The 26362-nt window shown below is 42.6% G+C and overlaps 1 protein-coding gene and 1 pseudogene across 1 annotated transcript; both read right to left on the reverse strand.

The window, feature by feature from the left end:
* Positions 1-6483: 6483 nt before the first annotated feature.
* Positions 6484-13080, reverse strand: LOC124031704 (dual specificity protein phosphatase 7-like). The gene is made up of 3 exons (XM_046343288.1): positions 12328-13080; positions 11286-11714; positions 6484-9823 (listed from the first exon to the last, which is right to left on the reverse strand). The coding sequence occupies exons 1-3, from the start codon at positions 12692-12694 to the stop codon at positions 9513-9515; spliced, it is 1107 nt and encodes a 368-aa protein (XP_046199244.1). The 5' UTR covers positions 12695-13080; the 3' UTR covers positions 6484-9512.
* Positions 13081-16648: 3568 nt separating this feature from the next.
* LOC124017425 lies at positions 16649-20974 on the reverse strand (annotated as a pseudogene).
* Positions 20975-26362: the final 5388 nt, after the last annotated feature.

Consider the following 26362-nt stretch of genomic DNA (forward strand, 5'->3'; position numbering starts at 1 on the left):
TGCAAAATTAGTTGAGACTAGTCTTCAATATGTTGACTCTATGTGTTTTGAGTTTGGAGATTTGTATTCTTAGACTCTACAATATCACAAGAGTTTCTGAAAAACAGCCCTGGGATGTTACACAAAACCCTAGCATGATATGTAGGTGTCCATGTACCCTAGTTCTGCCATCCCCATTTTCAAACACACTCCTCCATCCCCGTGTGGGAGAGTCCATGCTAATGCTAAATCCAGAGTTTGGCTCGTTCCATTACAGAGATGGAGGTGGAGGAAGCGATGCTAATGGCCTTATATGTGATTCAGGGATTCAATGGAATTAAACTGTAATCCCCCAAGAACAGGAAATAGTACAGTGACGGCAGTGCATTACATTCCAATGCGGTGCCTGTATACAGTCTTAGTTGTGACTCGGGGGAACCCTGGTGTTCCTCAAGGAACCATTGCTTGTCAATGGTTTCTATTTGCCCCTTCGGTTAATTGAGGGGTTCTTGGAGGAACGTAGCTACGGGATCCTGGAGGAACCCTGGAGTGGAGGCGGGGGTTAGTGGGGGTGTTGCTTCAAGATATGTATTTTTTTGGGCCACCCGTTAGTGTAAATGTAATTCCTGTTCATCTGTTGTGGTGTATTGTCATCACAGGGTTAGGTGGTCCTGTGTAGCTCAGTTGGTAGAGCATGGCGCTTGTAACGCCAGGGTAGTGGGTTCGATCCCCGGGACCACCCATACGTAGAATGTATGCACACATGACTGTAAGTCTGCTAAATGGCATATATTATTATTATTATCATATATTATGTTAAGGTTGAAAACTGACCGTCTTGTAGCTTCGATGAGTCTAACAGAGGTGTATGAGTTCCTCAAGAGCCCATAAAAATCCCCAAATTGGAATAGTTACCACTTTATTACTGTATGTAATCAGCAATGGTAATAATATTATATTAGAATATGATAAATTATTCAAGGACATTTTTTTATTAGCAGTGTACAAACTTAACATGATGAATAGGAATGACATTTACGCTAACGGAAAATACGCTAGAGAAAAATAACTTACCTGAAAGCCAGGCCTCTAATCGGATAGGCTGCCAACTCTACAGTATATTATTAAAATGGTTAATGTAAAGGCTCCGGTTTGAACCTTTACACAGGGGTTCCTCGAACACCCTTTTCAGAACTAGAAAACGCAACACAAAAGTTTCTTCCGTGCACTTTTACTTCTAAGAGCGTAGTTCTGTGAAATGGTGGCTAAAGGATGTAAACACAACGCTGACATAAACGATGTGATCTGATTGGCCAGAGAAATGTGACCGTTCGACTCCTTGCTGCTATTGTTTTGTTTGACCTCTGGTATTATTTTCTCATTGGCAGTGCACAGGCAATTGGTGAGAATTATTTCCCTGGTATCTAGTAGCCTACGTGACGATTGGTTCCGTATGACCCAGTTCATCAAATATGTTGATAAGATTACTTTCAGATCCCATCCAGCTTTAAGGCCTAATTCAGCCTCTACATCTCCATCCTGGCTAACTAAGATAGGCCAAATCAACATGAGGCAGGGGGGAAAGAAACATGTAATTCTGCACGCTTTTACAAACTGTGAGATTAGGATGATTCTACATTGAGAACGTCTACCTTCCACAGGCAAAGTGTGACCAGGGAAAAATCCTCCCAGTGATGATGGCATAGATCCAAATGAGATTCTCTTTCACACTGGAAAAGCTCAATGTTCTGACACAGAACTGGGAAAGAACAGAGTATACACCTGCTCTCTACTCATTTATTTTCATGATTGAAGTGAATATCAGATCATTGTTGTACTAGTGTACAAGTGACAGTTCTAAAAATGAATAACCCCACCTCTTTAAGGAATACCTAGGATAGGATAAAGTAATCCTTCTTATGACATCCACTGGATTGAATTGAAAATGAACATATACTGTACTATTACCCATTGGTCAGACCTCACTTTTAAAATGTGATTTATCGCTTGGAAACTCTCCAGGTTCAATGAAGGATAAACAAATAAGTCAATTATTCCAGACATGCTTGTACCATTGAGTCAGTGGCAGCTGTGAGATTATTTTATAGTCAATCAATGTGCTGAATGGGAGGCCTGTGGATGTGCTTAACCACAACAGGTGTGGAGCAGCATGAAGGGCTTCTGGTCTCTTTCACTCTCTAACACACACACGCACACTCTGTGTTTCTCGCACACTCACACACACATGCTCACATACAAACTCACACAGTCACACACATACTGTACAGTCACAATGTCGACTCTCTCCTTCACCTTCCCCTTCTCTTTCTCCCTGTCTCCCCCTCTCTCTCTCCATCTCATTTTCCCCCTTCTATCTCTCCCTAAAACCCTGTCAGTCTCAGAGCACATCTGCTTCCCGTGCCACCACTGCTGAGCAAGCAATGATTTAACCTCTGCTTCCCTTCGCTAGTGATTACAACAACATGACAAAAATACTCCACTAATCTCTTTGAGTACATTCACTGAAACATCACAAACCAGGCAGGACAGAGGCTATATACCTGCTTAAGAATCTTTAATTTGCCAAGATGGATAATTAATGAATCAATGATGTCATGACACACAGAAGTAAAACATGTTTCCATTCACATTAAATGCTCTCACACAAAGTCTAGTACCTTAGCAGGCTACATTAACATACACTATATGACCAAAAGTATGTAGATACCTGGTCGTCGAACATCGTATTCCAAAATCAAAATCAAATCCAGCCTTCACTTTTTTTTCGAAGGCAATCCACTAGACGATGGAATATTGCTGCGGGGACTTGCTTCCATTCAACCACAAGAGCTTAGTGAGGTCAGGCACTGATGTTGGGCGATTAGGCCTGGCTCGTAGTCAGTGTTCCAATTCATCCCAAAGGTGTTCAATGGGGTTGAGGTCAGGGCTCTGTGTAGGCCAGTCAAGTTTTTCCACACCGATCTCGATAAACCATTTCTCTATGGACCTCGCTTTGTTCACGGAGGTATTGTCATGCTGAAACAGGGAAGGGCCTTCCCCAAACTGTTGCCACAAAGGTGGAAGCACAACCTCGTCTAGAATGTCATTGTAGGATGTAGTGATAAGATTTCCCTTCACTGGAACTAAGTGGCTTAGCCCGAACGATGAATAAGAGCCCCAGACCATTATTCCTCCTCCACCAAACTTTACAGTTATCACTATGCATTCAGGCAGGTAGCGTTCTCCTGGCATCTGCCAAACCCAGATTTGTCCGTCTGACTGCCAGATGGTGAAGCGTGATTCATCACTCCAGAGAACGTGTTTCCACTGCTCCAGAGTCCAATGGCGGCAAGCTTTACATCACTCCAGCCGCCTGGCATTGCGCATGGGGATCTTAGCCTTTGTGTGGCTACTCGGCCATGGAAACCTGTTTCTTGAAGCTCCTGATGAACAGTTCTTCTGCTGACGTCGCTTCCAGAGGCGGTTTGTAACTCAGTAGTGAGTGTTGCAACCGAGGAAAGACGATTTTGCACTTGGCGGTCCTGTTCTGTGAGCTTGTGTGGCCTACCACTTTCGGCTGAGCCGTTGTTGCTTTAAGACGTTTCCACTTCACTTACAGTTGACCAGGGAAGCTCTAGCAGGGCAGAATATGAAAGTCACTGAGCTCTTCAGTAAAGCCATTCTATTGTCAATGTTTGTCTATGGAGACTGCATGTGTGTGTTCAAATTTTATACACCTGTCAGCAACGGTGTGGCTGAAATAGCCAAATGCACTAATATGAAAGGGTTTCCACATACTGTTGAATATATAGCGCATTTGTAAAGTATTCAGTGCATTCGGAAATTTCTAAAAACCTGTTTTCGCTTTGACATTTTGGGATATTGTATGAGGACATTTTTTTTTCATCCATTTTAGAACAAGTGAATGGATGATATAGCAGGAATTCCTTGAAAACATACAGTTGAAGTCGGAAATTTACATACACTAAAAGTCATTAAAACTCATTTTTCAACCACTCCACAAATGTCTTGTTAACAAACTATAGTTTTGTCAAGTTGGTTGGGACATCTACTCTGTGCATGACACAAGTCATTTTTCCAGCAATTGTTTACAGACAGAATATTTCACTTATAATTCACTGTATCACAATTCTAGTGGGTCAGAATTTTACGTACACCAAGTTGATTGTGCCTTTAAAACAGCTTGGAAAATTCCAGAAAATTATGTCATGGCTTTAGAAGCTTCCGATAGGCTAATTGACATCATTTGAGTCAATTGGAGGTGTACATGTGGATGTATTTCAAGGCTGACCTTCAAACTCAGTGCCTCTTTGCTTGACATCATGGGAAAATCAAAAGAAATCAGCCGAGACCTCAGAAAAAAATTGTAGACCTCCGCAAGTCTGGTTCATCCTCGGGAGCTATTTCCAAGTGTCTGAAGGTACCACGTTCATCTGTACAAACAATAGTATGCAAGTATAAACCCCATGGGACCACGCAGCCTTCATACCGCTCAGGAAGGAGACGCGTTCTGTCTCCTAGAGATGAACGTGCTTTGGTGCGAAAAGTGCAAATATCGACATAACCTGCTATATCGACATAACCTGAAAGGCCGTTCAGCAAGGAAGAAGCCACTGGTCCAAAAAAGCCAGACTACTGTTTGCAACTGCACATGGGGACAAAGATCATACTTTTTGGAGAAATGCCCTCTGGTCTGATGAAACAAAAATGGAACTGTTTGGCCATAATGACCATCGTTATGTTTGGAGGAAAAAGGGGGAGGCTTGCAAGCCGAAGAACACCATCCCAACCGTGTAGCATGGGGGTGGCAGCATCATGTTGTGAGGGTGCTTTGCTGCAGGAGGGACTGGTGCACTTCACAAAATAGATGGCATCATGAGGACGGAAAATTATGTGGATATATTGAAGCAACATCTCAAGACATCAGTCAGGAAGTTAAAGCTTGGTCGCAAATGGGTCTTCCAAATGGACAATGACCCCAAGCATACTTCCAAAGTTGTGGCAAAATGGCTTAAGGACAACAAAGTCAAGGTATTGGAGTTGCCATCACAAAGCCCTGACCTCAATCCTATAGAAAATTTGTGGGCAGAACTGAAAAAGCGTGTGCGAGCAGGGAGGCCTACAAACCTGGCTCAGTTACACCAGCTCTGTCAGGAGGAATGGGTCAAAATTCACCCAACTTATTGTGGGAAGCTTGTGGAAGGCTACTAGAAAACATTTGATCCAAGTTAAACAATTTAAAGGCAATGCTACCAAATACTAATTGAGTGTATGTAAACTTCTGACCTACTGGGAATGTGATGAAAGAAATAAAAGCTGAAATCAATCATTCTCTATACTATTATACTGACATTTCACACTCTTAAAATGCAGTGGTGATCCTAACTGACCTAAAACAGGGATTTTTTTACAAGGATTAAATATCAGGAATTGTGGAAAACTGAGTTTAAATGTATTTGGCTAAAGTGTATGTAAACTTCTAACTTCAAATGTATGTTGTACATAATGCTTTGGAGAATTCCAAAGTAATTGTGAAAGCAGGAGGCAATGGATTGAAGGAGAATTATGCGATACCACAGATGAGCTCTGCCTCTGAGGATGAAGTGGTATATGATTTTTATAATCGAGGCATACTTTTTACACAACAGATGTCAGGGAATTTCCAAATAGGAAGTGTTGTAGTATCTACCAATTAACACTGTATGTGTTGCTACAGGGATATTCTAGCACCTCAAACTTGTGGACAGATCTATAACTTATTTTTAACTTTGCTTCCTGATCAGGGCAGTGTACTTCCCATTATCCCCTGCCAGGATTGGGGAGTAACTGATTACATGTATTCTGATTACAAACAATTTTGACTGTAATCAGTTATGTTACCAGCAGAAATATTGCAATCAGATTACAGAGACTTCTAAAATGTGCTCATTACTTTTTGGATTACTGTTAAAGTAAAAAAGGATGTTTGCGGAAAAAACATACAATCAAATGCGTTTGATGGATTATTTTCTTTTTTTAATCCTCTTCTTTTGGGAAAGTAATCAGATTACATTACTGAGTTTATGTAATCCCAAAGTTACATTAATGATTACATTTTTGGACAGGTAATTAGAAATGAATTACATTTAGAAAGTAACCTAATGTCCCTTGCAGTGTTACGTTGCCGTGGAAGCTATCTCAATCAGCCCTATATCACTTCGGATGTGCCTCAGCGCTAAACCTCATTGGCCGGTTGATTGAAGCTGCAATGTCTGCACCATCAGCCCGGAGTGTCAGACGCCTCTGCTTGTTATCTTGCACGTAAGGCCAGTTTGGATCCATGGCCTCTGACTGGCCGAGATATGGGTGGGTGGCTCTTAGACATAATCACAGGTGTTTCCTGCAGGTATGCAGCCTGCCAGGTTGTCACGCTAGGAAAACCATCACACACCAGGGTTTTATTGTTAGGCAAGTCTGGTATGTGTTACTTTCAAAAGAAGACAATGGCAGATGAGGATTTTATTTTCTTGACATTGGGGACATTTAAAGAAAATAATGTTATTTAATTTAGTTAAATCCTTTTCAGTGTTGTACTTATGAAGATGGAACTGGACAAGAAACAACCCATGCCTGGCATTCTCCATTTTAAAAACTACATAGTGAGCTCGGATACTTTGCTGTCATTTTCTGTTGCACTTCATTTTCCTCAGCTTAGCTCAGGGCTACGGATATCATAGGCTTAGCCTCATTTCATAACTGCTTCTTCTGAAAAAGAGGAATTGCATTGCCTGAGAATCATGGCTGATTTGGCCTGGATCAGAGGTGTGATGAATTTATAAATCTTCTTGGTGCACCCGACCAGGGTTTGGAAGAGCTGAGGCTTGTGGAGGGCTAGCCTCAGGCTAATCATCAGTCCTTAGTAATGAAACCTCTTGAGGTAGGGATATTTCGAGGGGACCCGTGAACAGGCAAAAACATGTCTTTTTTTTTGTTGCAAATAATTAACATCAAGTTAAGTATTCAACATGCTCTCTTAGGAGGCGTGAGTTTTTGTGTGTGGGCTAATGTGAACATATCCACAGTAAAGTGTTACCCTCACATCACCCTCCCCAAACGTCGAACAGGACCCGAGGACGTAGCGACAAGCTCTCATTTCCTCTTTTGAAACGAAACACAGCAGCTTTTGGACATGAGAAATACAAAATAAGATACTACTGCATTTACCCTAAACACTGAAACGTTCGTTCTGAGAATGACACACCAACATCCTTTAAAGAAAACCAGTCTTAGTGTGGATGTTAGTCATCAAGTAAAATAGACCTTAATTGTTACACAATTGGACATCTTCGCCTTCTCTCCGAGCAGGGTGACTCCCGAGTGAGTGACTGGGAAGGGAAGTGGCTGTGTTGTGGTTTCAGAGATCTGGCCCTGCCTCCCGTCCTTCTCTCCATCAGACGGCCTGCATGGCCACAACAGACAGGAAGCCAGGCATCAAGAGTGGACAGAGAGCGGATATCTCACCACACCTACAGCCTTGGGCTGCACAAGACAACATGACACAGACAGACAGCCAGATAGTGGCTGACCCTGCACCGGACTTGATATTCTTCATTGTGAATGTTGAGTGATTGAGTGCTGCCTGAAAGTAGCCTAAACTTTGGCACAGCCGTAGCCCTGAATAACAATAAGACGGTAATAACACAAGAATACATAGCATTTACATTTACATTTAAGTCATTTAGCAGACGCTCTTATCCAGAGCGACTTACAAATTGGACACATTTGAAAGTAAAAAATATACACAATATATTTGTTGTATAAACTTGTACATAAATGTCTTGTACATTTAGTTTTACATACACTGTACATACTGTAATCGGTCAATTTCACATCCTTCATGATTCAGAGAAAAAGTCACCGCGTTACCAAGCGAATCTTATGTACATCTTTTACAAACCCATACCAAATAAACACAGCCCTCTGATGCATTTCAGATGCCGTAACAAGATACAGATGTGCTGTATAAAAATCCCTGAAAATGTCTCTCCGTGAGGTAAGAAAAAAAAATGGCATCATTATCACGCGTTTCCTTTCATTCCCTCTCATTGGCTGAAACATTCAACTTCGATTACTGGCAAATACAAAACAGATCAAAACACACCGTGTTTCCTTTAACATGGTTCCGCCACAGGAAGAGTAGCTGCAGGCTGAAGATTGTGTCTATACGTGACTGTGGCTATACGTGATTTGTTACATGACGTAATAAACAAGGTAAAAATGTCCATTATGGATCATAACTTCGATATACAAGTCATTCATGTCAAGCATGGCAAATGACAATCCAATACCATACCCAGTTCCTTGGTTAAAGAGAGTTAAGTGTTAACTTAGACGGTATCGGAAAGGCCACAGGAACAACAGGCATAAGAGGTACAGTATACAGAAGTTAAACTTGATTACATGCAAAGTTATTATAATTACCACAATTTACAAGAGCCTTGCAAAAAAAAAATAACTAATGTGTTTCATCTTTAATATTTTTGCAAGAGGGTGACCCTCTCCATTCAACAAAGGAAAAACTAACATAATGTACGGCGTTCTTACATTATGGAATAGAAAAAAAAAGGTTTACTTTGAAGATGACAGCGAAGTAGAGAACATAACATTGGCGGACAAGTGCTTTCAATGATCACTCCCTTCTGATGTTAACTGCAAATGACGACATCTAGAACAGTCATCAATAGGAATGTGACAAAGTCATTCAAGGCCAACTTAATGTAGCCCAGGCCCCTCAGCAAGAGTACCATTCAAAATATCTCCATTTGGTCCCAGAAAACAACGATTCACATTCTGCTTGGCCAACCTCTCCCTTCAGAACAAGGCATTAGCCACAGTTGTTCTGAAAACAACTTGACACATCCACTTTCCAGCGGGTGAATATGAAATAACAGCCCCCCCCCCCCAATCGAGTTACCTCATAATAATTACATTTCTTGCAATAAGCATTGCATACCACCATTCACTATTATACACACTAAGCCTGTTGGATTACTTGAGTAAAACATTAAAAGGGATACTTCTGAATTTTGGGATGATGAACTCGTCCATACCATTTGTATGTCTTTGCGTACAGTTTGAAGGAAGTTGCTAACTAACGTTAGCGCAATTACTGAAAGTCTATGGTTAGCATTGGTTCACAGAACTTCCTCTAACTTCCCTCATACTTGACACAGAGACATAAACATGGTATCCACACATTCATCTGACTCTGGGGGAAGTAGATAAAGGGCCTTGTTGCCAAAATCCTGAAGTATCCCTTAAGGCATCAGACAGAGCATGTACTGTTTTAAGCATAATGGCGGGCACCATGTTCTATGAAAATCCATACTGAAATCACTTGCTTGTCAGGCGAGTCTTCTCAGTCTCCACAAGCTGGAGTGCCAGGTGCATTTTCTTTTCCATTGACAGGCTACAAAATACCCCGGCGACACTGATGAAACAACATGGCCACCAAACCAGTCTTCTCCGTTTCCTCACGTTGACTCCAGCGTGTCCAGCTGGAACACATTGTGATTGGTCGGAGTGGTGAAGTAGAGCTGCTCATTGGACGAGGAGCGGTTGTCACATGGGCTGTGCAGCCCCAGTGTCCTCTCAAAGTCCAGCAGCTGGCCCATGAAGTTGAAGTTGGGGGAGATGTTGGACTTCTTCCTCTTGACAAAGTCGTAGGCGTCATTGAGTGACAGGTTGAGCCTCTGCATCAGGTAGGCCACGGTCACGGTAACGGAGCGGCTGATGCCAGCCAGACAGTGTACGAGGACGCCACACTGCTTGGACCGAGCCTCATCTACAGGTACAAGTGAGGAAGAAGGTCAGCATGGGTCAGATAGGCTGTTTGATCAGAACACATAACCCTAAGACTCTCTGGGTGTGGGGTCCAACCAAGAAGAGGTCATATGGCCCAACACAGAAGAGGTGTACATGTAAGCCTACATCTTATTGTTTGCTCACAAGGATCAAGGGAGACAGTAAGTAGACCTTTATCTTTGTTGAATGACATACCGCCCTTCATCAAAAGGAATTTTATGTATAGTGAGCTAAATCGCAGGCATTCCACAACCCTCTATTATGGAGTCACATTAAAACACCATTCTTAGATTCTTCGTGATTTATGTTGCTGTTGAAAGGCGTAATCCTACGTACACAATTCAAGCTAACTTTACGTGACACCCCAGAGCATGACCCAAGGCTGTGTGTCACCGAACGTTTTCACATCCTCTGCTTAATTATGACAGTGCCACATGTAGACTACTGATGCCCGGAGCTGTCAGTCCTCACCTTAGCTAGCTAGTCTACATCGTGTGCTTCTGTACGCCTTTGACGTTAAGGTTTATTAGTTCTACAGTAAACATCCACTTCAATCTACACAAGAACAGGCCACAATATCCTCTTTCCAGTCGAGAGAAGTAAGCAAACAAGTATGGTGAAACGCCCTGCACTAAACCTAACCCACAACCAGGATGTGTCAGACTCATGACCTGATAACCAAACACAGGCAGCCACAGAGAGTGGAAGCCATGTTTCCTTCTTCTACCACTAAACCCCCACCGACAAAACTATCACACAACAAGCCTGGAAACACCATTAGCACAAGAATGTTTCAGGTGCTGCTGTGGGTTTCAGTAAGTTTTTAAAAAAGATTTGTCCCCCCCCCCCCCGCCCCATCTTAAAATAACAGACATACGACACTAGCAATGATCCAGGAAGTTCCTCTAGGTCAGCGCTCAGTAGCAAGGGACTTCATTCCAGCTCTCTTTTAAGAAGTTATGTTGAATTGGGACATTGATAACCGGAATTGAAAATCTAAGTAAAAGCCCAAGGTTCGTCACACAAGGGGGGGTTTCAGTGATGAGCAATGCCATTTGGGTATATACCAGGAACTGAGAGATAATAATGATTCATATCATAATCAAAATATGACTAAAGTAAAACAAGAACATTAGGTGGCTAGCAACCAACTTCCGATTTCTCACTGTAATAAACAGAAGTGTATGATATTTAGGTCATTTAGCAGATACTCTTATCCTGAGCAAAAAAAAAATGCATACATTTTCATACTGGTCCCTTTCGGGAATTGAACGCTCAACAATGGTGTTGCACGTGCCATGCTCTACCAACTGAGCTACAAGGGACACCATATACTCGGTGTGCCTGTTTGTCATTTCCTATAGGCCTCATTCATCAAATATATTAACTCTTGGAACACAGTGTGATCGATCAGGTTCTCTCCCACCTCGTCGGCTACTCACCGATGAAGGATATGGCCTCTGGAAAGAACTGGGACAGGTTCTGACTCCAGTGGTCGGAGATGGGGATCTGCTTGTACTTGAAGAGGCCGTCATGTTCAAACATGTTGGGGAGGTTGGGCGTGACGTTCAGGATGTACTTGATGTTGTACTGGCCCAGCACATCCAGGTTGGTGGAGTCTTTGGCACAGCCCAGGTAAAGGTAGGGGAGGATCTGGACTGGGAAGGCAGGTTGGTTGTTGGGAAGGGGGCTCTCCTCAGACTCGGTCGCACTGCTCGGCTCGCGGTCCGACTCACCATCGGAGAGGTCAGAACTGATCCGGAGACTTCCAAAGCCTAGGACGGACAGCGGTGGAGAAGAGCTGGGACAGCAGCTGTCCAGAAGGGTCTCACAGTGCTCCGAGTACTCGGTCTGAAACTTCACAAATCCACCTAAGATCAAAAGAGCCAAGGAGTTACAACGGCATTTATTCATGGTGTTATCCTATGCATCTCAGCCAAGCAATAGATTCATATAATTATTTTCTATCATTCAAAGTGTAACAACTGCACAGAGATTGGGAATAAATATTATTTATTTGAGTTGATATAATACGTGACATGTGGTCTCATGACGTAATAGGCTATAATATATTTGGATTATTATGAATAACATGAGTAATGTGATCAGGGCTGAGTAAATAACAATGTATACTATAACTAAGAACTGCACTGGCAATAGTTCTCTCCGTCACAGCAGACCATTCATGAAATGCATGCCCTTTTCCTGTAGTAGCAAAACATGGCGCAGCCATTTTGGAATTTTAATTGACACTCTCAGTCACACTACTTCTCAAAGTTTCAGAGATAATGATGTACATTCAAAACTAAGATGTATCATACATACTATATATCTATATAATTACGATTTATTCATTGGAGTTGTTTGTCGTAATATTTATGATTTGTTTTTGTTTTTTGTACCCTATTTTACATAAAGTGCCAGGAAAGTTAAGACTATTATAGGCTACATTTCCCAAAACAACATGGCAAACATTTAACTTGCCTTCCAGGTAATATGCTTTACAGCCGTCGTCCCATAGTTTCTGAAGAAGTAGTCCCAGAACCGAACCAGTGGCCCCATCCTGCCAGTCCACAGTGCACTCATCGTACAGAATCACTGTATCCGTATTACAACGTCTAACGAATTTCTCCTTGTCTTCGTGGTTGGGGATGATAGTTCGGATGGGTATGTTGCCTTTCTTGAACCTTCGCAGCATCAACCCTGGTATGGCCAAATTGATGGCCGTTTCTATGTGGGATGATTCATAAAGTTCGTGCGATCGGCAGTCCAACAGAAGCAGCGAACTTCCCCCGGATCCCAACTCTACCTGCAGCCATTCCACGCTTTTACTCGGCGTCACATTAGTCATATCGAACGAAATATCATGTTACATTCATGCAAGTAACACACAAATGTCGCTACATTGTACACCGAGTGGCGGCTAACTTCGCAGGGCAAACACTGTAACGTGTTAACTTCAAACATCAAATCTCAAATGTTGAGATAATGACATACTTCTAATGTATCACTTTCTTTAGAGCGGGAGCGTTGATTTCCCTACTCCAATGTCCATCTGACCTTGTAGGTTACTCACCACTTATCCACTCGCCCAGGGAAGCAAATACTAGTACATTTTTCCCCTGTGAAATAATAACACCAGACATTAAATATACGATCAACTTTCTACACTGACAATCGCACTAGTTGGAACACGTTCTCCCTTTTGCCATTCCGATGCAGAGGAAATGTAGTTGACAGTGGAGAAACTCAAGAGGGAGGTGCTTCAATTTAAAGACATAGAAGGAGATTGCTAAATGTGTTTTATGGTCCCTCCTATAGGCTATTACTGTGTAAGCAATAACCTATTGGGTAGTGTTTTATGATGTTGACCGTTTTTCAAATGATGAAATTAGGCCTACAGAAAATGCATTGTTCAATTGCAATTATTAAAACAGGTCTATTCACTCATTTATGATGTTAAAAAAGTAAACTGTACAGCATAATTCATTGCAGCCCCACTACCTTCTCTTTTGACGTTTGTACACAGTGGTGGTTCTATTCTTGGTCAATGTGTGGTCATATCAATGTAAATATTTGCATATGAACTAAACACAGTTCCACAGTTTAGCTTTGATGATCGTTTTACTGGATGCTTGCCACAACACAATATTTGAGATTATATCCTCTTACATCATTGAACCTCATCCTCTCCATTCTCGTGTCATGCTGGTTTTGAACAGGGCTCGGTTGATTTGGGATTCTGATGTTGGGTGTACAGTCCCTTTGGTCATGTTGTATAGAATTCCACCCAATTACTAGTGTGCTGGTGACACTGTCTGTGATTGATTTAGAATTCAAGGCACACTTAACCAGCATGACTACCACAGCATTCTGCAGCGATACGCCATCCCATCTGGTTTGCTCTTCGTGGGACTATAATTAGTGCTCTTAGTGGGACTACATTGTTTTTCAGCATGGTAATGACCCAAAACACACCTCCAGGCTGTGTAAAGGATTGTTGACCAAGAAGGAGAGTGATGGAGTGCTGCATCAGATGACTTGAACTCTTACAATCACCCAACCAAGTTGAGATGGTTTGGGATGAGTTGTGAAGAGTGAAGAAAAAGTAGCCAACATGTGCTCAGCATACTCCTTCAAGACTGTTGGAAAGCACTCCAGGTGAAGCTGGTTGAGAGAATGCCAAGAGTGTGCAAAGCTGACATCAAGGCAAAGGGTGGCTATTTTGAAGAATCTAAAATATATTTTGATGTGTTTAACACTTTTTTGGTTACTACATGATTTCAATTGTGTTTTTTCATAGTTTTGATGTCCTTACTATTCTACAGTGAGTAGGTGTGTTCAAACTTTTGACTGGTACTGTATGTCTTGCCAGAAGAGATATTTTGCTCTCTTTCTTTCATAAAAAAACAGAGGATTTTGTGTTTTGTTATCATCACATTGTGGACTACAAAGACGATGATTGCTGTGGCAAGAATCCGCAGGACCACCCTCAGTGTCTGTTTTTGTGTGTGAGAGAAAGAGAATGTGTGTGTGTGTGCTAAAGAGAGAGAGGGAAAGAGTGTGTTTGTGTGAGTGCAATGGGAAGCCAGCCATTCAGCTCATCTGTCTGTGCACGTGAGTGGGGGAGACACAGATGTGCAGCCCTCGCAGGATTAATGCAAAAAGGAGGGGAGCAGAGCTGAACCTGCATTCTCTCTCTCTTTCTTCTCTCTCTTTCTCTCTCTCACACGTGTGTTTTCTTCTCACCCACATGCATGCACCCTGTTTTCTCCCCAGAGAGTGTGCAGTGCAGAGGCATGGGTCCTGCCTCTGTTCTGCCATGATAAGGAACTGCAGGGTGTGCATTTAATCTATGATGAATGATGTAGGTGTAAGACAATTTGGTCAAATGCAGAACGTAGTGTACAGAACATTCTGCCAAGTGCACTAGTGGTGCTGGTCACTTGACTAGTGCACTCAGAGAAGCATTCCAATTACATAATAATCACAGAATGTGAGCTCATGGTATTTTCTCTCTCTCTCTCTCTCTCTCTCTCTCTCTCTCTCTCTCTCTCTCTCTCTCTCTCTCTCTCTCTCTCTCTCTCTCTCTCTCTCAGGAACAGCAGGAATATCTTTGATTTGCAGGATCCTGGCTTTGCATGTCGAGAGCGTTGCTTTGAACCCTCTCCCTCACCCCATTATGTACAACGCTCTTGTCATGTGCAGATGTTAAGTGTGTAGCAGAGGAGGCTGGTGGGAGGAGCTTTATGAGGCCAGGCTTATTGTTATGGCGTGGTTGATGTGGTTGATGTGTTTGATACCGTTCCAATAATTCCAGCCATTCCAACGAGCCCGTTCTCCTATAGCTCCTCCCAACTGCCTCTTCTGGCATGTAGGTAACCCTCGTAAATAATAGAGTGACGGCTTTAACCATGGCACTTTTTCACGTTGTTAAACGGCTTCAACCCTACACTAGAAAATGTGGACAGACGAAATGAGATGGTTTCTTTCATATTTATATCCTGACAAATTAACATTAACGTTAAAACGGTTCAAACGTATTGTCTTCAAAACATTGATTGACCCTTAGACCAAGGAGATGGTGCGTGTTGCATTATTCCCGTCTCGTGTCACGTTGCAATTGCTGCACTCACGGTAAACGAGGCAACCCGACTCCTTGAAATAAGGTGCGCTGGTGCTCCCTCTGGTGGAAAGAAGAAAGGCATGTTGAATGCACCGATCAGCTACACTGTGCGGTGTGAATATGCTACGATCACGATGATATTCACACACTTTGATAGTGTGTCAAATGGAACCCCAAGTAGTGACCTGAGTTATGAAGGGTCTCATGACCAAGTGGCCTTCTGCATATGAAGTGTAAAAGTAGGAAGGAGCAAATGGAAATTGCATGTTGAGCTCAAGCTTATGCCAAGGTTGAACATAAGAATTGGCTGTGCAAGAGCCCTCCAGAAGGCCGATGATAGTATTTGACACTTACCACCAACTCCACCGCATATTCCAGCACCTCCTCTCTGGTGGCAAGTATAGGCAACCAAAAGTCAAAACAAACAGAGCCAGGGACTCTTTTATTTCAAATTCAATACTGTAACTTAATAAAATGTTGGACTAATAGCACTTTAGCACCTGCACATGAATTAACATGTTCAAGCAGGCCATTTTCGACATTTCTATCATGAACCTGTACTCATCCAGTCTACTTGCTCACAAAAAATCCTTCGCGATTTGAATCTTGCTTTTTAATGTGTCTGGTCTGTATGTATTGTGAATGCTGCAAAAATGAATGGTCTCTTTGAGGACATTATAGCTTTCTGAATCTGTTGAGCACTAATGTGTATGCTGGAATGTTGACTCTCCATTTGAAGCCTTCTAAACCTAGATTAGTTAGAGTCTAAACAGTGAATGAGTGTCGTCAATTCAAGAGGTGACTTGTGCTGCTCCGCCTGAGAGTCTTTTGCTAACGTTAAAGGAGCAATTATTGAAGGCCCAGAGTTACATGGAAGTGCATGAAAGGGGCACAATGCTACATTCTTCAACACGTTGAAACACAGTTAAGAGGGGGATTTTACTATGATTTAGGTGTTGGCTCAAGGGTGCTGTTAGAGGAATAGGCACACCCCAAAGTTAACATCTACGAAAAATGACTTACATAATTGACATAGAAATTAATTTGCAACTTCTGAAAAACGCTGAATTGCATGTAGGTTCTATCCCTTTGGACCAACTGTATCCAAGTCCTCCGTGTCAGAAAAACAGTCTAAAATGCGTAGAGAAAAGAGTTATACAACGTGTGTCCTCACAGTGGTTGCAGATTTGCTGAACCCCTCCGGTGAGATATGGCAGAGCAGAGGTTATATTTAATGATTGTCAAAGCTGATATTTGGTGGAGATAATGTTAAATAGTATAATTTCCAGTTGCTCAAAACACAACATAATAGCCAAAGCATAACTTTCCCCAACCATTTACTTGTAAATAAGAATATTCCATAAATGGTGATAGAATTATACATAGATAAGAGAACAAATATCTTAAAATATAATTTCTGGGGTTAAAATGTTAGGCCCTGGCTGATATCATGTTACTCATGCCGATGACTTCTCTCTCTCTGTCATCAGCTCAAAATCTAGCGGCTGCTGGCAGAAGTTACACTCCCCTGACGAGTGAAGCTTCAGCTCCAGACCTACTTCCTTCCAGGCCTTCACCAGATGCTCTGTGGAGAGAAAAACATTCATATTTAATCAATCGCAATTTTAACTACTGGATTCAAAACCACAAAGACTCATTGGGGTGTGTGCTTACCGAAAAAGTACTGCATTATCTGGGGTGTGTGATGTGGGGTGGGGGCGATGCGGAGGCCCTCCTCTCCCCGGGCCACCATGGGGTAAGAATACAGAGGTGTGTGACATCATGATGTCTCGCTACCACATCTACGTGCAAAACATCATGATGTCACACACCTCTGTATTCTTCGCAGGGTCCACCACCTGGAACAAGGGGTCAAAGATTAATCATCAGGTGATAATAGAAATTGCTTTCTTCAGGGATGAAATATAACATCCAAAGTTGATAGGATTTTCCATCTCTCGTTTCCATGGTTTGAATCTCGATTAACAGGCCAGGCTTACCCTGATGGGGATGATGTGACTGGGGCAGTGGACCGTGGACTGAGTCCATCAGCATCTGGTGCAGCAACTTGACGTTCCTCTGGTGTTTCCTGCGCAGCACGCGGCCCTCCTCCCCATTCAGGGTCTGGATGGACTCCCGGGCCAAGGCCAACAGCATGGGGGGCAGCGAGGTGAAGATGAAGCCTACTGCGTAGGAGCACACAGTGTCCACCACGGCACCAGGGCACCAGGGCATTGGTACAGACGATGTAGCCGCCAACAAAACCAAGCGCCCTACCTGGGAAGAATAAATGAGACAAGGTAAGGCATAAACCAGGTAAAGATGTATTTCATTAATATGACTGTAAATATTTGATAAACACCAATATTCATTTGAGCTTTTTTTTCTCTTTTGGAGAGTGTTTATCAACCATTAATTGTTGCAATTTTTTTTAAACAGATTTTTCAAATGTTCATCCACTTTTTGAATGAAGGTTTGTGAACTTATGTGTGTATGATTTGTTTGGATTGAAAGCGGTGGAAAAAGTACTCAATTGTCATACTTAAGTAAAAGTAAAGATACCCTAATAGAAAATGATTCAAGTAATAGTGAGTCACCCAGTAAAATACTACTTGAGTAAAAGTCTAAATGTCTAAGTATTTGGTTTTAAATATACTTAAGTATAAATAGTAAATGTAATTGTTAAAAGATATCAAAAGCAAAAGTATAAATGATTTCAAATACCTTATATTAAGCAAACCAGACGGCACTATTTTCTTGCCAGGGGCACACTCCAACACTCAGACATCATTTACAAATGAAGCGAGTGTTTAGTGAGTCCGCCACGTCAGAGGCAGTGGGGAAGATTAGGGATATTCTCTTGATAAGTGTGTGAATTAGATAATTTTCTGGTCCTGCTAAGCATTTAAAATGAACTTTTGGGGCTCAGGTAAAATGTATGGAGTAAAAAGTACATTATTTTCTTTCGGTATATACAGTAGTAAAGTAAAAGTAAAAGTTGTCAAAAATATAAATAGTTCAGTACAGAAAACCCCCAAAACTACTTTGTGTACTTTCAACTTTCAAAACGAGACAGCCTATAGGGAGGAGGTCAGAGACCTGGCCGGGTGGTGCCAGAATAACAACCTATTCCTCAACGTAACCAAGACTAAGGAGATGATTGTGGACTACAGGAAAAGGAGGACCAAGGAGGACCGAGCACACCCCCATTCTCATCGATGGGGCTGTAGTGGAGCAGGTTGAGAGCTTCAAGTTCCTTGGTGTCCACATCAACAACAAACTAGAATGGTCCGAACACACCAAGACAGTCGTAAAGAGGACTCGACAAAGCCTATTCCCCCTCAGGAAACTAAAAGATTTGGCATGGGTCCTGAGATCCTCATAAGGTTCTGCAGCTGCAACATCGAGAGCAACACTGCCCGGTACGGCAATTGCTCGGCCTCTGACCGCAAGGCACTACAGAGGGTAGTGCACACGGCCCAGTACATCACTGGGGCTAAGCTGCCTGCCTTCTAGGACCTCCACACCAGGCGGTGTCATAGTAAGGCCCTAAAAATAGTCAAAGACCTCCCTAGTCATAGACTGTTTTCTCTAGTACCGCATGGCAAGCGGTACCGGAGTGCCAAGTCTAGGACAAAAAGGCTTCTCAACAGTTTTTACCCCCAAGCCATAAGACTCCTGAACAGGTAATCAAATGGTTACCCAGACTATTTGCATTGTGTGCCCCCCCCCACCCCTCTTTTTACGCTGCTGCTACTTTCTGTTTATCATATATTCGTAGTCACTCTAACTATACATTTATGTACATACTACCTCAATTGGGCCAACCAACTAGTGCTCCCGCACATGGGCTAACCGAGCTATCTGCATTGCTATCTGAGTCCATGGAGTGCACCATCTCAAAGGCCACAATCATAAGGGTGGTGGGGTCAGACTTAAGAAGCAGCACTATTACATGTTTGATGTCTTTGTGATGGAAGATTCACTTCTTGGCCCCGCTGTTCCTTATACCCTGCATCTCACGACCTGGGAGCAGAAAAAAACAAAATTTCTGTTTTTAATGCAGATCATTAAGAGCTCATTCTGTCCATGGGCATGTCATAGAATGTAAAATGAAGCTACTATAGAACACGGGAAAGAACAAGGGTATGAAAAACGACTCCGTTTGGATCAGTCATGTCAGAATCAGCATCAGTACCCGGCAGTGTGTTACCCAGAGTGAACGCTGTGGCGGGAAGTGCAGAGCAGCGCAGCGTCTTTGCCACGCAGGTCGGCCAGCTCGTACTCCAAGTCGACCTGGAACTTACTCCAAGTCGACCTGGAACATGAGGATGTTCCGTGTTCCTCTTGGTCACCCACCATGCTTCTGTAATGTATCCCTAAAGAAAGAGAAGAGAGGCCTTTGATAAGAGATTGTCGACTTGCCTGGAAAACTATGGGTGGAACTACACATTTCTAAAATGAATACAATGTTATAACTGCATGCCTATGGCTAGGATCTCTGTCCATCTAGTCGACCTCCATCCATCTTAAGCCATCCTTAATCAACTATCTACAGTTCCTGTGACCTGTGTGCCCCACTCACATGATGGCCTGAAAGGCTCTGGGTCGCCGGTTCAGGCCCAGGTCGTCATTGCTGCACCACACAGACACGTCTCTCTTCATGAGAAGCGACTCTGAGCAGTTGTCTGCCATGGGGAAGGACTTGGCGCGCCCTTTCACCGTCGTAAACATCCGGCAGCTGTGATCTTTCTTCCCGGCATCAATCTTCTTCTCAAAGAACTTGTCGTAGTGGAAGTTGGCACACGCTACAAGATAAATACGACGGGTAAGGCCTTTGTCACTGTAGTTTGGATGCAGCCTCTTTCTAAAATCAGGGATGCCTGAACAGTCATTACACAAAAATATAACATGTAGCCCCAAGTGTACCAGGATACATGTGAGCAGGTGTTTACCTTCGTGCAGGTTGTCTCGTAGTAAGAGAGAGACCTTAGGGGGCGCTGTTTCAGCATGTTCTTCAGGGTGCCTGGGTCGGCCCTGTCAGCATTGATCGGGACCCACAGTGGGATACACCTTGGACTCAGACTTCTCTGTATCAATAAAGGGGGACAAAGACAGTTTAAAAGAGTGACTCCTACAGTAGCAAAACCACTTCCACCTCACCTGGGTAGCTTTTCCTAGTAGTTCTACTAGACTAGGTGTAGAATGACAAAAGTCCTGGGATTTCTTGAAAGGTGACTATCCACACCAAGCTTTCCTAACACACATATAACTGCTTACACAACTGAGTGGAAAAGGTCAAAGAGCGGTCACATTTTTACCTGTGTGGACTGTACTCCTGTCCTGTATTTCCTCTGACAGCTCGATGCGGGCCTCCCTCTCCACGTTGGTGTTCTTCTGCACCATTTCAGCCACCAGGAAGGGGAATTTGGAGTACACCGGCTGGCCAGCATAGGGCATTGGGTGGCCCAGGGGTAGCTGGACCCCCTGCTCTGACTCTACCATCAACAACAGGAGGATATTTGATTAACTTAAATACATGTATCCGTCTTTGATTTAATTGTGTAGGCCTATTATTGCACTGAGGAAAATATGAAAATACACTGAACAGAAATATAAACTCAACATGCAACAATTACAAATATTTTTCTGAGTTACAGTTCACGTAAGGAAATCATTATACCCTCATGAAGACAGCTAGTCTGTCGAAACGTTGGATCTTAGATTATTAAATGATTTAATCTGAGCTCCTAGAGTGTGCGTCTCTCCTTTTCGTTTTCATGTAAGGAAATCAGTCAATTTAAATACATTCATTAGACCCTAATCTATGGATTTCACATGACTGGGAATACAGTTATGCATCTGTTGGTCACAGATACAGTACCTTAAAGAAAAGGTAGGGTGTGGATCAGAAAACCAGTCAGTATCTGGTGTGACCACCATTTGCCTCATGCAGCATTACACATCTCCTTTATATTGAGTTGATCAGGCTGTTGATTGTGACTTGTGGAATGTTGTCCCACTCCACTTCAATGGCTGTGCAAAGTTGCTGGATATTGGCAGGAACTGGAACACCCTGCCGTACACGTCGATCCAGAGCATTCCAAACATGCTCAATGGGTGACATATCTGGTGAGTATGCAGGCCATGGAAGAACTGAGACATTTTCAGCAACCAGGAATTGTGTACATGGGGCCGTGTAATATCATGCTGAAACATGAGGTGATGGCGGTGGATGAATGGCACGACAATGGGCATCAGGATCTAGTCACGGTGTCTCTGTGTATTTAAATTGCCAGAGATAAAATGCAAATGTGTTTGTTGTCCGTAACTTATGCCTGCCCATACCATAACCCAACCACCACCATAGGGCACTCTGTTCACAACGTTGACATCAGCAAACCACTCACTCACAAAACATCTGACATCTTGTACAGTTGAAACCGTGATTCATTCGTGAAGAGCACACATCTCCAGCATGCAAATGCCCATCGAAGGTAAGCATTTGCCCACTGAAGTCAGTTATGAGGCCGAACTGCAGTCAGGTCAAGACACTGGTGAGGACGACAAGCAAGGTATATATTATATATGCCATTTAGCAGACGCTTTTATCCAAAGCGACTTGCAGTCATGTGTGCATACATTCTACGTATGGGTGGTCCCGGGGATCGAACCCACTACCCTGGCGTTACAAGCGCCATGCTCTACCAACTGAGCTACACAGGACCACAAGCACTCAGATGAACTCCCCTGAGACTGTGTCTGAAAGTTTGTGCAGAAATTCTTCGGTTGTGCAAACCCACATCTTCATCAGATGTCCGGGTGGCTGGTCTCAGATGATCCAGCAGGTGAAAAAGCTGGATGTGGAGGTCCTGGGCTGGTATGGTTACACCTGGTCTGCGGTTGTGAGGCCGGTTGTATGTACTGCCAAATTCTATAAAACAACATTGGAGGCGGCTTACGGTAGAGAAATGAACATTCAATTCTGGTGGACAGTCAGCATGCCAATGGCACACTCCCTCAAAACTTGTGGCATTGTGTTGTGTCACAAAACTGCACATTTTAGAGTGGCCTTTTATTGTCCTTAGCACAAGATGCACCTGTGTAATTATCATGCTGTTTCATCAGTTTCTTGATATTCCACACGTGTGAGGTGGATGGATTATCTTGGCAAAGTAGAAATGCTCACTAAAAGGGATGTAAAGAAATTTGTGCACAACATTTGAGAGAAATACGCTTTTTGTGCATATGGAACATTTCAGGGATCTTTTATTTCAGTTCATGAAACATGGGACTAACAAATGTTGCATTTACATTTCTGTTCAGTCTATTTCTGTTCAGTCTAACCAATCTATGGTTTAGTTTTCAGAAAATAACAATAGGTTTCCCAACTTCACTTGAACTCCTAAAAATCTAACTGCAATAGAGCAGGCTGAGTAATATGATAATGATGGGTGTGGTTTGGATGGGAATGTTTTGCTCTCCGCAGAGTAAAACTGACACATTCACATTCTCAAACTCAACTCTGGTTATTAACACCAACACTGGGCTTCTTTTACACTTATGAGTGTTAATGTAACACTTACATAGATCATTTAACACCCGAATCAACACTAGAATGTTACACTAGGTAACTAGGTAACTGGTAAACACTGGCCAATTTGATGGGGATGATTTTGATTGACAAAACTATAGCTTAGTTTAGATTAAACTGTGCAACAATTTGCAGGCTTCCTTCAAAAAGCAATCTATTTTTGTTTGCCTTTCAGAGCAAACACCAAAGAACTAATCATGATAGCTAGCTAGTCATACACAGAAGCATATAGCTAACCTTACCTAGATAGCTAGGAGTCAATACTTCTGATGCCCTATTATGTGTCAGCTTGCGCCTAGCCCAAATTCATGATATTAATAAGAGCTAAACATTTGCATTTGGAGTTTGTCTTTTTTGTTTACGTAGAATAAAATACATGTCAGAATTGTAAATATAAATGTCAAGTCAGTGGGTGGCAATTGACAACCTGTTTTGTCTCTGATAAGCAGCAAAAAAAAGAGAGATCACACCACACTTGGCTGGTGAAACTTGGATGGTTAACCCGTAGACTATACAGTGCACTCGAAAAGTATTCAGACCCCTTGACTTTTTCCAAAATCCTCATCAATCTACACATAGAGTGGGGCAAAAAGTATTTAGTCAGCCACCAATTGTGCAAGTTCTCCCACTTAAAAAGATGAGAGAGGCCTGTAATTTTCATCATAGGTACACTTCAAATATGACAGACAAAATTAGAAAAAAATCCAGAAAATCACATTGTAGGATTTTTAATGAATTTATTTGCAAATTATGGTGGAAAATAATAAATGTTGGTGAATAACAAAAGTTTATCTCAATACTTTGTATCTACCCTTTGTTGGCAATGACAGAGGTCAAATGTTTTCTGTATGTCTTCACAAGGTTTTCACACACTGTTGCTGGTATTTTGGCCCATTCCTCCATGCAGATCTCCTCTAGAGCAGTGATGTTTTGGGGCTGTTGCTGGGCAACACCGACTTTGTTGGTAGGTAGGCTTTGGTAGGCTTTGTTACTTTGGTCCCAGCTCTCTGCAGGTCATTCACTAGGTCCCCCTGTGTGGTTCTGGGATTTTTGCTCACCGTTCTTGTGATCATTTTGATTCCACGGGGTGAGATCTTGCGTGGAGCCCCAGATCAAGGGAGATTATCAGTGGTCTTGTTAGTCTTCCATTTCCTAATAATTGCTCCCACAGTTGATTTCTTCAAACCAAGCTGCTTACCTATTGCAGATTCAGTCTTCCCAGCCTGGTGCAGGTCTACAATTTTGTTTCTGGTGTCCTTCGACAGCTCTTTGGTCTTGGCCATAGTGGAGTTTGGAGTGTGCCTGTTTGAGGTTGTGGACAGGTGTCTTTTATACTGATAACAAGTTCAAACAGGTGCCATCAATACAGGTAACGGAGGAGCCTCTTAAAGAAGAAGTTACAGGTCTGTGAGAGCTAGAAATCTTGCTTATTTGTAGGTGACCAAATACTTATTTTCCACCATAATTTGCAAATAAATTCATAAAAAATCCTACAATGTGATTTTCTGGTTTTGTTTCCCTCATTTTGTCTGTCATAGTTGAAGTGTACCTATGATGAAAATTACAGGCCCCTCTCATCTTTTGAAGTGGGAGAACTTGCACAATTGGTGGCTGACTAAATACCTTTTTGCCCCATTCTAATACCCCATTATAACAGAGTAAAAATGTTTTTTGCACATTTATTACAAATATTTTTTTTAAATATTGAGCTCAGGTGTATAATGTTTTCATTGATCATCCTTGAGATGTTTTTACAACATGATAGGAGTCCACCTGTGGTAAATTCAATTGATTGGACATGATTTGGAAAGGCATACACCCGTCTATATAATGTCCCACAGTTGACAGTACATGTCAGTAAAAACCAAGCCATGCAGTTGAAGGAATTGCCTGTAGAGCTCTAAGACAGGATTGTGTCGAGGCACAGATCTGAGAAAAAAAAACAAAAAAAGTCTGCAGCATTGAAGGTCCCCAAGAACACAGTGGCCTCCATCATTTTTAAATGGAAGACACTTCCTTAAGCTGGCCGTCCAGCCAAACGAGGCAATCAGGGGGGAAGGGCCTTGGTCAGGGAGGTGAACAAAAACCCGATGGTCACTCTGACAGAGCTCCAGAGTTCCTCTGTGGAGATAGGAGAACCTTCTAGAAGGACAACCATCTCTGCTGCACTCTACCAGTCAGGCCTTTATGGTAGCGTGGCCAGGTGGAATCCACTCCTCAGTAAAAGGCACATGACAGCCTGCATTGAGTTTGCCAAGAGGCACTTAAAGGACTCTCAGACCATGAGAAACAAGATTTACTGGTCTGATGAAACCAAGATTTAGCTATTTGACCTGAATACCAAATGTCACGTCTGGAGGAAACCTGGCACCATTCTTACGGTGAAGCATGTTGGTGGCAGCATCATACTGTGGGGATGTTTTTCAGCGGCAAGGACTGGGAGACTAGTCAGGATCGAGGCAAAGATGAACGAAGCAAAGTACCAAGAGTTCCTTGATGAAAACCTGCTCCAGAGCTCTGAGGACCTCAGACTGGGGCAAAGGTCCACCTTCCAAAAGGGAAAAAAAAACAATTTAATCCATTTTAGAATAAGGCTGTAATGTAACAAAATGTGGAGAAACTCAAGGGGTCTGAATACTTTCCGAATGCACTGTTTAAGGGTTGCCACTTCAGGGCCATAGTTGAAAACATTAGAACATGTTTAGGTTTTATTTAAAGGTAAATTGTCGATGTAGTTGCACGTGATAAATAACCTGGCAAATGTTTCCCTGTAGACAACAAATCAAAGTTTACTTCTCGCATACACAGTTCAGCAGAGTTTATAGGGATTAGCAGATTATAGTAAAATGCTTGTTACTAGCTCCTACTGTAACAATGCAGTAAAATGTCAAACGAGTACACAAATAATGAAAACATTTAAATATACAAGAAATGATTAAAAACCCAAATAGCACTGCAACAGCTATTCAAATGCAATATGTATGTACACCAGTGTTATGCAGGTGAGTGAGGACCCAAAAGCGACTTAACAGAAACTGAGTTTATTAAAGTCCAAACAGGGAAAACATAATCCTCAATCCTTTACAGGAGATGTCCAAACAGGGAAAACATAAATCCTCTAGTTGTTGAGGAGAATTACAGGACAAGCGGCAACAGACTGCAGGTCCCTTCGGGTAGGCGCGGGCCGTAGCGGACAGAGACACCTGCTCACACGCAGCATCTGATGAAAAGGCAAAACACGACAGGACGGAACAAGGACACAGCAAACAAGAATCCGACAAGGACAGAGGCAGAAACCG

Source organism: Oncorhynchus gorbuscha, linkage group LG03, assembly GCF_021184085.1.
Source record: "Oncorhynchus gorbuscha isolate QuinsamMale2020 ecotype Even-year linkage group LG03, OgorEven_v1.0, whole genome shotgun sequence".
Lineage (NCBI taxonomy): Eukaryota > Metazoa > Chordata > Actinopteri > Salmoniformes > Salmonidae > Oncorhynchus > Oncorhynchus gorbuscha.